At 50.1% G+C, this 11,964-nt stretch overlaps 2 protein-coding genes across 2 annotated transcripts in view; both read right to left on the bottom strand.

Moving 5' to 3' along the window:
- LOC129826786 (sorting nexin-18-like) overlaps positions 1–9,283 on the bottom strand; it is a 35,275-nt gene extending 25,992 nt beyond the window's left edge. Inside the window, exons 1-2 of the mRNA XM_055887860.1 lie at positions 7,880–9,283; positions 6,869–7,338 (exon numbers count right to left, since the gene is read on the bottom strand). Of these exons, the coding sequence (XP_055743835.1) occupies positions 6,869–7,338; positions 7,880–8,928 (1,519 nt within the window). The 5' untranslated portion in view covers positions 8,929–9,283. The remainder of the gene's footprint in view (positions 1–6,868; positions 7,339–7,879) is intronic.
- Positions 9,284–9,920: 637 nt separating this feature from the next.
- On the bottom strand, positions 9,921–11,597 carry LOC129825791 (basic proline-rich protein-like). Its single transcript, XM_055885932.1, has one exon. The coding sequence runs from the start codon at positions 11,595–11,597 to the stop codon at positions 9,921–9,923; it is 1,677 nt and encodes a 558-aa protein (XP_055741907.1).
- Positions 11,598–11,964: the final 367 nt, after the last annotated feature.

An 11,964-nucleotide genomic window follows, 5' to 3' on the forward strand; every position in this document is an offset into this window, starting at 1 on the left:
GACAGGGAGAGAACGACAGGGAGAGCCAGACAGGGAGAGAACGACAGGGAGAGCCAGACAGGGAGAGAACGACAGGGAGAGCCAGACAGGGAGAGAACGACAGGGAGAGCCAGACAGGGAGAGAACGACAGGGAGAGCCAGACAGGGAGAGAACGACAGGGAGAGCCAGACAGGGAGAGAACGACAGGGAGAGCCAGACAGGGAGAGAACGACAGGGAGAGCCAGACAGGGAGAGAACGACAGGGAGAGCCAGACAGGGAGAGAACGACAGGGAGAGCCAGACAGGGAGAGAACGACAGGGAGAGCCAGACAGGGAGAGAACGACAGGGAAAGACAGACAGGGAGAGAACGACAGGGAAAGACAGACAGGGAGAGAACGACAGGGAAAGACAGACAGGGAGAGAACAGGGAAAGACAGACAGGGAGAGAACAGGGAAAGACAGACAGGGAGAGAACAGGGAAAGACAGACAGGGAGAGAACAGGGAAAGACAGACAGGGAGAGAACAGGGAAAGACAGACAGGGAGAGAACAGGGAAAGACAGACAGGGAGAGAACAGGGAAAGACAGACAGGGAGAGAACAGGGAGAGACAGACAGGGAGAGACAGACAGGGAGAGACAGACAGGGAGAGACAGACAGGGAGAGACAGACAGGGAGAGAGAGAGCGAGAGAGACAGACAGGGAGAGACAGACAGGGAGAGAGAGAGCGAGAGAGACAGACAGACAGACAGACAGACAGACAGAGCGAGAGAGACAGACAGACAGACAGACAGACAGGGAGAGCGAGAGAGACAGACAGGGAGAGCGAGAGAGACAGACAGGGAGAGCGAGAGAGACAGACAGGGAGAGAACAGGGAGAGCGAGAGAGACAGACATGGAGAGAACAGGGAGAGCGAGAGAGACAGACAGGGAGAGACAGACAGGGAGAGACAGACAGGGAGAGACAGACAGAGAGCGAGAGAGACAGACAGAGCGCGAGAGAGACAGACAGACAGAGCGAGAGAGACAGACAGACAGAGCGAGAGAGACAGACAGACAGAGCGAGAGAGACAGACAGGGAGAGAACAGGGAGAGCCAGACAGGGAGAGAACAGGGAGAGACAGACAGGGAGAGAACAGACAGAGAACAGGGAGAGACAGACAGGGAGAGACAGACAGAGAACAGGGAGAGACAGACAGAGAACAGGGAGAGAGAGAGCCAGACAGACAGACAGAGAACAGGGAGAGAGAGAGCCAGACAGACAGACAGACAGACAGACAGGAGAGAGAGCCAGACAGACAGACAGACAGACAGGAGAGAGAGCCAGACAGACAGACAGACAGACAGGAGAGAGAGCCAGACAGACAGACAGACAGGAGAGAGAGCCAGACAGACAGAGAGCGAGAGCGACAGACAGACAGAGAGCGAGAGCGACAGACAGAGAGCGAGAGCGACAGACAGACAGACAGAGAGCGAGAGAGACAGAGAGCGAGAGAGACAGAGAGCGAGAGAGACAGAGAGCGAGAGAGACAGAGAGCGAGAGAGACAGAGAGCGAGAGAGCCAGACAGGGAGAGCCAGACAGGGAGAGCCAGACAGGGAGAGCCAGACAGGGAGAGCCAGACAGGGAGAGCCAGACAGGGAGAGCCAGACAGGGAGAGCCAGACAGGGAGAGCCAGACAGGGAGAGCCAGACAGGGAGAGCCAGACAGGGAGAGCCAGACAGGGAGAGCCAGACAGGGAGAGCCAGACAGGGAGAGCCAGACAGGGAGAGCCAGACAGGGAGAGCCAGACAGGGAGAGAACAGGGAGAGCCAGACAGAGACAGAGCCAGACAGAGCCAGACAGAGACAGAGCCAGACAGAGCCAGACAGAGACAGAGCCAGACAGAGACAGAGCCAGACAGAGACAGAGCCAGACAGAGACAGAGCCAGACAGAGACAGAGCCAGACAGAGACAGAGCCAGACAGAGACAGAGCCAGACAGAGACAGAGCCAGACAGAGACAGAGCCAGACAGAGACAGAGCCAGACAGAGACAGAGCCAGACAGAGACAGAGCCAGACAGAGACAGAGCCAGACAGGGAGAGCCAGACAGGGAGAGCCAGACAGGGAGAGCCAGACAGGGAGAGCCAGACAGGGAGAGCCAGACAGGGAGAGCCAGACAGGGAGAGCCAGACAGGGAGAGAACAGGGAGAGAGACAGGGAGAGAACAGGGAGAGCGAGACAGACAGGGAGAGGCTGCATTATCTCCTACACTGAGAGAACAATACAGACTTATCAGCAATTTATTTTACAAAATTGAAAACAAAAACATTTTGAATACAAAACCAGAAAAGGAGTAAATGCAGTATCTTTGTGCCATATTAGTTGCAGAATATGTAGCACCTGCCACACCCGTAGGGCCAGCCAGTGGAATGACCAACCACAGCATCGACATAGACACAGGAAGCATTCTCACCATTTCATTATTGTCCTCATTCAATTCTTACTGTAGTGTCCTGATAATTGTTACTACTCAAAGACTACTATTATTATTATTCCTGTGCTGAACTCTACTCTGCTGACATACCTAGTTAAATAAAAGGTTAAATAAATACTATAATTTAAATTTTAAAAAACCTGCTCTGCCCGGGGACGAACCCTGCTCTGCCCGGGGACGAACCCTGCTCTGCTGAACTGTGATGTCCATACTTGTAAGATATAGACATTATGATTGGTACAGATTTGGTCTGGATCAACCACACGTGGTCTTGTTTTGGGGGGCATTAGAATAATAACCAGAACATGCAAAGGAGAACATTAAACGTTTCTACCTATTTAGAGTACGTCACCATGAACAGAATGTTCAGAATGAAGCATTCCTCTGTAGTACAGATCCAAGGACCCATGATGTCAATGTTACCGTCATTCTGTTACCGGGTGTTAAACCACTTCACTCACTGTAGTAAAATAACCCAAAAGAGAGTCAAGGTGTTATATCATAGCTGACATCCTGTTCTTATTGCAGACATCTTTGAATCTTAAAAAATGGAGAAGATATGAGTTAATTGAAAACGTGGTCACAGAAACGGTCACATAAACTGTCATTATGTTACCAAACTTTCTATCTATCTATCTATACACACACACACACACACACAAAGTTGAAGTCGGAAGTTTACATACACTTAGGTTGGAGTCATTAAAACTCGGTTTTTCAACCACTCCACAAATTTCTTGTTAACAAACTATAGTTTTGGCAATTTGGTTAGGACATCTACTTTGTGCAGGACACAAGTACTTTTTCCAACAATTGTTTACAGGCAGATTATTTCACTGTATCACAATTCCAGTGGGTCAGAAGTTTACATACACTAAGTTGACTGTGCTTTTAAACAGCTTGTAAAATTCCAGAAAATTATGTCATGGCTTTAGAAGCTTCTGATAGGCTAATTGACATCATTTGAGTCAATTGGAGGTGTACCTGTGGATGAATTTCAAGGCCTACCTTCAAATGCAGTGCCTCTTTGCTTGACATCATGGGAAAATCTAAAGAAATCAGCCAAGACCTCAGAAAATAAATTGTAGACCTCCACAAGTCTGGTTCATCCTTGGGAGCAATTTCCAAACGCCTGAAGGTACCACCTTCATCTGTACAGACAATAGTACGCAAGTATAAACGCCATGGGACCACGCAGCCGTCATACTGCTCAGGAAGGAGACGCGTTCTGTCTCCTAGAGATGAACGTACTTTGGTGCGAAAAGTGCAAATCAATCCCAGAACAACAACAAAGGACCTTGTGAAGATGCTGGAGGAAACAAGTACAAAAGTATCTATATCCACAGTAAAACGAGTCCTATATCGACATAACCTGAAAGGCCGCTCAGCAAGGAAGAAGCCACTGCTCCAAAACCGCCATAAAAAAGCCAGACTACGGTTTGCAACTGCACATGGGAACAAATGGACAATGACCCCACGCATACTTCCAAAGTTGTGGCAAAATGGCTTAAGGACAACAAAGTCAAGGTATTGGAGTGGCCATCACAAAGCCCTGACCTCAATACCATAGAAAATTTGTGGGTGTAACAGTATAGCTTCCGTCCCTTTCCTCGCCCCTACCTGGGCTCGAACCAGGGACCCTCTGCACACGTCGACAACTGACACCCACGAAGCATCGTTACCCATTGCGCCACAAAAGCCTCGGCACTTGCAGAGCAAGGGGAACAACTACTTCAAGGTCTCAGAGCGAGTGACGTCACCGATTGAAACGCTATTAACGCGCACCACCGCTAACTAGCTAGCCATTTCACATCGGTTACATGGGCAGAACTGAAAAAGCGTGTGCGAGCAAGGAGGCCTAAAAACCTGACTCAGTTACACCAGCTCTGTCAGGAGGAATGGGCCAAAATTCACCCAACTTGTTGTGGGAAGCTAGTGGAAGGCTACCCGAAACGCTTGACCCAAGTTAAACAATTTAAAGGCAATGCTACCAATACTAATTGAGTGTATGTAAACTTCTGACCCACTGAGAATGTGATGAAATAAATCACTCTCTCTAGTATTACTCTGACATTTCACATTCTTAAAATAAAGTGGTGATCCTAACTGACCTAAGACAGGGAATTTTTACTAGGATTAAATGTCAGGAATTATGAAAAACTGAGTTTAAATGTATTTGGCTAAGGTGTATGTAAACTTCCGAATTCAACTATGTGTGTGTGTACACACACACGTTTACATATACACACATTCAAAGGTTTTTCTTAATTTTTTACTATTTTCTACATTGTAGAATAATAGCGAAGACATCAAAACTATGAAATAACACATATGGAATCATGTAGTAACCCCAAAAAAGTGTTAAACAAATCAAAATATATTTGAGATTCTTCAAAATAGCCACCCTTTGCCTTGACGACAGCTCCTCAGTAAAAAGGCTAGCTAGCTACATCAGCTGCAGACACATATTGGCTACCTAGCAACATGACATCATTTCTCATTTCTGGAAGCAGTGGAAATGCAATATGAGCTGGTCCTCCAAAGCCAGCCCAGCCTAGGTGGATTTCAACTCCGCCAATGGAAAAGGGGCTCAACTCCGCCATGGTTTGTTGGACAAAGCCATGTGGAAATGAATGCTGTTTTTTTTGTCGTTTGTAGTTAATAAATGCCTTAAATAAGGTCAGAAGTGAACACAGATCTTATAGGTTTAGTTATATGAGATAATCATCAGCTAACGTCACGTTTTGTGAAATTAAGCATTTATGCATTTCAAAAAATGCATAAAGCACATAAAAGCGTCATAATTCATTTAAAAAAAGGCTATGTTAAATGACTGCTATAATCTCCCGAGCCTGTGTTAACCTCAGACTATTTTCCACGTTTATCCCAAAACCCTTATTCTTTCACCACAGGAATGGCTGAACGAACCAGAGGTAACTCATTGCCTTGGTTGTAGGACTAGAAGCTGGCGAGATCTATGGAATGTATTTTTTTTTTTGTAATGTCTGTTAAGTTGAATCAACAACAAATCACAGCACGTGTCGATGGCTACATTTCCTGCTTTTAGACTTCCTGCTTTGCTCCTGGCAATGGCTGCCATTCCACCCCATTATGTCATCATTGACTTGAACGAGGACACCCGTTCTCTTCTATTTCTACTGCAGCAAATGCAGGCTGAGCAAAGGACAAAATGTGTCTTAAAAAATAAAATACTTTTTTTTTAATTTTTTTTTAAAAACATGTGTTGCTATTTAAATGGTTATTACGGTAACCGTGGTAACTTGGCTGGCCAATTACCGTCATCCAAAGTTCCATGACCGTCACAACCCCTCGATACTACTGTAGGTCACGGGTGATACACTGACTGGCTTTCCTGGCAAACCCTGTAGAAATTTCTGTTGTTTCCAGGCTTTATACATGGGTCATGCACCACAATGACTGCACACACACACACACACACACACACAACCGAACGTGAAAATACATCGCATCAGCTAAACCACAGGCTGCCTCCCATATGACTCAGCAGTCAAATGAAAACTGTGTATATATGTGTGTGTGTGTGTGTGAGGGAGGATGTGTGGTGTGAGTCAATACCCCCAACATAAACATTTCCCCATCACTCATGCAAAGCTGAAGTTCCCTCCTCTAAGTGATAATGGTGACGACTGCCACAGAGCTGATGATACGGAGACTACAGCCACCATGACAGGTTGAGAAAAATGAAAAAGCCTAGGGAGGGAGGTACCTTATCAGAAACAAAACACGAAGGCCGTTATCAAGCCAATGTATATTGTTGTTGCGGTCTGACAGCCCCATTGGTTGCAACAAAGTCATTTGATCCCTGATGAACCAATCCATGATGAACCAATGTTTACACTTAGCTACACCCATTCAACTGTTATCGCACACAGATTTACAATCAATCAATCAGCTGATTAGTGGAGTTACTAGGCCTGAGTCTAGTAGTATGATAACATTACCTTTCTGTACGTGGATGATGTCAGGGTAGTATGATAACATTACCTTTCTGTACGTGGATGATGTCAGGGTAGTATGATAACATTACCTTTCTGTACGTGGATGATGTCAGGGTAGTATGATAACATTACCTTTCTGTACGTGGATGATGTCAGGGTAGTATGATAACATTACCTTTCTGTACGTGGATGATATCAGGGTAGTATGATAACATTACCTTTCTGTACGTGGATGATATCAGGGTAGTATGATGACATTACCTTTCTGTACGTGGATGATGTCAGGGTAGTATGATAACATTACCTTTCTGTACGTGGATGATGTCAGGGTAGTATGATGACATTACCTTTCTGTACGTGGATGATATCAGGGTAGTATGAGGACATTACCTTTCTGTACGTGGATGATATCAGGGTAGTATGAGGACATTACCTTTCTGTACGTGGATGATGTCAGGGTAGTTGGCCAGATGTCCCTGGTACAGCTGTAACAAATCCATTAAAGGGTCCACATCTTGTCTTGGCTGCTCTGCAAAGTAGTCTCCGATAGCATCGTATGCCTCTCCAGTGTAAGCTATGGCCTGGTTCAACCCTACTGAATACGCCTGCTGGTCCAGCTCAAACGCCTGGCCCAGTACTTTAAACGCCTGGCCCACTTTCTGGTACTCCTTCTTAAACCCCGTGATCTGTTTACGGGCGAATTCGTTGGTGGTGGCGTTGACTTGGACCACGCTGTCGTCCATTTTCTTAGTGAACGCTTTGAAGCCGTCGATCTTGGACTCGACCTCGCCCAGGTCCAGTGGGGGTCCGGAGGGTGTGGAGATAGTGAGGAAGAAGTTAGCCCCCACCATCTCATCCTTCTCCGCCTTCCTCTTCCCCTGCTTCCATGACTTCTCATCTGTGCTGTGGGGAAAAATTTAACATGGGTTTCACAAAGCGTTTTAATTTTTGTTTTACAGAGAGACCGTGAAGAACACGGTTCGTGTGGGCCAGATTCCTACCCACACCAACACAGGCCTAGCCTACAATGTGTGATCTGAATGGCAAGCAGTCACCACCAGGCCATCCCCAGGCCACTACTGGTTAGAGCTTTTCAACGAGCCAAAATACGCTTTACGATAGCCTGAGTGCCAGTCTGTTTGTGCTATTATGACAACTCCATTGCTGTCATATTCACACCAAACACACCAATTATATGAGGAGTTGGCAAGGGAGCAAGAAAACAGACAGGCACTCTGGCTACCTTTACAGAGGACAGAGGGATGGGGGAGAGGACAGAGGGATGGGGGAGAGGACAGAGGGATGGGGGAGAGGACAGAGGGATGGGGGAGAGGAGAGAGGGATGGGGGAGAGGAGAGAGGGATGGGGGAGAGGAGAGAGGGATGGGGGAGAGGAGAGAGGGATGGGGGAGAGGAGAGAGGGATGGGGGAGAGGAGAAGCCTACCTGTTGCAGGTGAGGAAGTGCTGAAAGACATCACACTTGGACAGGACCGGGTGGCTGGTCATGTGATTCATCCACCATATCAACCCTTTCCTCCTTTTAGAGATGAAGTCCTCTTCAAACCGCCCCGTGGCCTGTTTCTCCGGGATGTGGGGCACCGAGATGACAGGGAACTTCTCCACCAGCCGGCCATAGAGCCAGTCAAAGTGTTTATACCTTCTGTTTACCTGGGTCTGTGTGTGGGTGGGCGTCAGCTTGTAGGCAATGTAACTCTTCATCCCTTTGAACTTGGTCTGCTTGGTGGGGTCGTCGATGGTACAGGCGAAGGGGTACGGGTTTTCCTGCCATTCTGGACCGTATTGTCCCGTTACAACACATATCTTATCCCCATCTTTCACAAACCCAGCTGCCTCGCCTAACACGAACGCTTCCCCTCCTGATTTCACAAATGTTGAAAACCTATTGAGGTTTCTACTGACCGTGGCAGAGCTCTTGGCTTGTTGAACGTTACTACGTTTAGATGTAGATGTTGACATTCTGTATTTAGACGGTCCGTTGCCATCAAAGTCCCCTTGGTAATTACCCCCAACAACCCCGGGTTCGTCGGCCACTGTCGAGCTGTCATCCCAGTCATCATCCCAGTCTTCGTCGCTGCCCTGGCTGGCTTGATAAATGTGCTGCTGCTGCTGCTGCTGCTGTGCTGGGGCAGGCGGTGAGAGCGCTGTAAACCCGGGCGATGTTACCGATGTTTTGGACAAGTTGTCAGTTTGATTCTGGATTTTATAAGAGGAGGCGTCCCCGAAACCTCCGGTTGGAATATTGGCGTATCGGGATCCAGATGTGTCGTTGTTAAACGTGGACGCGGTATCGTTCTTCAGGATCTCGATGTAGGACGCGGGGAAGAGACCTCTCTCGCCTTTGCTGTTGGATCCTTCTAGCCATCCTTCAATGTCCTGTTCGCTGTACAGACTCACTATTTCATTTTCTTTCACTGATATCTCACCGGGGTTTTCGGAATGGAAATCGTATAAAGCCCTCGCCTTGAGCGCCATAGTGCAACAACAACTGGAGCGCCTAACGCGCAACAAAATAACCAGCTAGAGCTAACCAACAAACTCTCCCCGGCGGGCTAGCCTTTCCAAACTACTAGAAGTCTGTGTACGAAGGTTGAGAAGGCACACTGCTTGAAAAACTCCCAGCGAAATGTCCCTTCTTCAAGCGACCCTACTATACAATCCAATTTTATTTTGTTACCGTTCAAATGTGCAATAAAAACCTGTTCTTTCGTCCAGGTTTACCCCGTTAGATGTGTAGCCTAGTTACTACCTCTCTCTCTCTCCTCGCAGACTCCCTTCTCCGCGCAACAAACACACATAATCAGTCTGAATAATCGAGGGTGGAGCTAGGAGGATGATCAGATAACAGGCGACATTAATCAAACGCCTATGCTTTAGTTGATTGGTGGGTGTGGAATTCTAGTTATGTGATGTAATTTTCTTTAACGTATCAATTCATAGACGTTATCAGAATCCTCAGAATGTAACAAAATAGTTTTTACAATTATGTAAAAGATTTGAATAGCAATTTATCAATTTAATAACATTGGTGATTATAATGTGACAATGTATCACTTTTTGATCACATTTGTATCTTCTTTCAAGTCTATATTTATAGTCTCAGTCAGCCCTCAATGTACAGAACATATATTAATACATTTTAGGTATCATAAGAACTATATTATCAAATTCTCAATGACTGCTTAGTGACCAACCTCATATGTCTATTTACAATTTAAAGCAAATTGAACACTTAAAAAAATATATTTTTATGTAATTGTTTTAAATAAAACATTTATACTGTTAAGTAATTCAATAACATTAACATCAATAGCTTTATATAGCAAAGTAATGCCAGATAGAAATGGTATGGTTAGAGAAATATTTATAATTATATAATTCATTTCACAAAACATAATACAATCAATCACTATTGTTAGTGGTACTGTATTATCTGGTCAGGTGTGTACTTTAACTCACAACCTTACCTAATCCATAGAGTAATAATCAATAGTCTGGGAGTGGGGGGCTGGAGGCCTGGAGGTGGGGGCCTGGAGGCCTGGAGGTGGGGGCCTGGAGGCCTGGAGGTGGGGGCCTGGGGGTGGGGCCTGGAGGTGGGGACCTGGAGGTGGGGGCTGGAGGCCTGGAGGTGGGGGCCTGGAGGTGGGGGCCTGGAGGCCTGGAGGTGGGGGCCTGGAGGCCTGGAGGTGGGGGCCTGGAGATGGGGGCCTGGAGGCCTGGAGGTGGGGGCCTGGAGGTGGGGGCCTGGAGGCCTGGAGGTGGGGGCCTGGAGGCCTGGAGGTGGGGGCCTGGAGGTGGGGGCCTGGAGGCCTGGAGTTGCGGGCCTGGGGGCCTGGAGGTGGGGCCTGGAGGCCTGGAGGTGGGGCCTGGAGGCCTGGAGGTGGGGGCCTGGGGGCCTGGAGGCCTGGAGGTGGGGGCCTGGAGGCCTGGCGGCCTGGAGGTGGGGGCCTGGAGGCCTGGAGGTGGGGGCCTGGGGGCCTGGAGGTGGGGGCCTGGGGGCCTGGAGGCCTGGAGGTGGGGGCCTGGGGCTCTGGAGGCCTGGAGGTGGGGGCCTGGGGGCCTGGAGGTGGGGGCCTGGGGGCCTGGGGGCCTGGAGGTGGGGGCCTGGGGGCCTGGAGGCCTGGAGGTGGGGGCCTGGGGGCCTGGAGGCCTGGAGGCCTGGAGGCCTGGAGGTGGGGGCCTGGGGGCCTGGAGGTGGGGGCCTGGGGGCCTGGGGGCCTGGAGGCCTGGAGGTGGGGGCCTGGGGGCCTGGAGGCGGGGACCTGGGGGCCTGGAGGCCTGGAGGTGCGAGCCTGGGGGCCTGGAGGCCTGGAGGCCTGGAGGTGGGGGCCTGGGGGCCTGGAGGTGGGGGCCTGAGGGCCTGGAGGTGCGGGCCTGGGGGCCTGGAGGCCTGGAGGTGGGGGCCTGGAGGCCTGGAGGTGGGGGCCTGGGGGCCTGGAGGTGGGGGCCGGGAGGTGGGGGCCTGGAGGCCTGGAGGTGGGGGCTGGAGGCCTGGAGGTGGGGGCCTGGAGGCCTGGAGGTGGGGGCCTGGGGGTGGGGCCTGGAGGCCTGGAGGTGGGGGCCTGGAGGTGGGGGCCTGGGGGCCTGGAGGTGGGGGCCTGAGGGCCTGGAGGTGCGGGCCTGGGGGCCTGGAGGCCTGGAGGTGGGGGCCTGGAGGCCTGGAGGTGGGGGCCTGGGGGCCTGGAGGTGGGGGCCTGGAGGTGGGGGCCTGGAGGCCTGGAGGTGGGGGCTGGAGGCCTGGAGGTGGGGGCCTGGAGGTGGGGGCCTGGGGGTGGGGCCTGGAGGCCTGGAGGTGGGGGCCTGGAGGTGGGGGCCTGGAGGCCTGGAGGTGGGGGCCTGGAGGCCTGGAGGTGGGGGCCTGGAGGCCTGGAGGTGGGGGCCTGGGGGTGGGGCCTGGAGGTGAGGGCCTGGAGGCCTGGAGGTGGGGGCCTGGAGGCCTGGAGGTGGGGGCCTGGGGGTGGGGGCTGGAGGTGGGGGCCTGGAGGTGGGGGCTGGAGGTGGGGGCCTGGAGGCCTGGAGGTGGGGGCCTGGAGGCCTGGAGGTGGGGGCTGGAGGCCTGGAGGTGGGGGCCTGGGGATGGGGCCTGGGGGTGGGGGCTGGAGGTGGGGGCCTGGAGGTGGGGGCTGGAATTGATCATTTGCCATGTTGACGTGTCATTTGAGACCGTTGAGTTCACTACTAATGTAAACTGTCAACACAGTTAATAACTCATATGAGTCATGTTTCTTTACACACTAAATGTAATATATCCATTAGACTAACAAACAAACAAACTAAATTCATTAATAAAAGCCCAGACAACATGTAATAGAACTATTTCAAAATGTTTTTGAGCTCAGCAAATGTGTTTCTCTGGAAAACAAATCATTAGGTTATTACAACAATATCACCCATTAAAATGATCTAACCCTTTTTTAAATTCGCCTAGAATGACAAATCTAACTGCCTGTAGCTCAGGACCTTACACAAGGATATGCATATTCTTGATATCATTTTTGTGGAAATGTGAAA

The sequence above is a fragment of the Salvelinus fontinalis genome, chromosome 28 (genome assembly GCF_029448725.1).
Source record: "Salvelinus fontinalis isolate EN_2023a chromosome 28, ASM2944872v1, whole genome shotgun sequence".
NCBI lineage: Eukaryota > Metazoa > Chordata > Actinopteri > Salmoniformes > Salmonidae > Salvelinus > Salvelinus fontinalis.

Excerpts from the sequence above, each read along its gene's own strand:
- LOC129825791 (XM_055885932.1), bottom strand. The coding sequence starts at position 11,597 with ATGGCAAATGATCAATTCCAGCCCCCACCTCCAGGCCCCCACCTCCAG.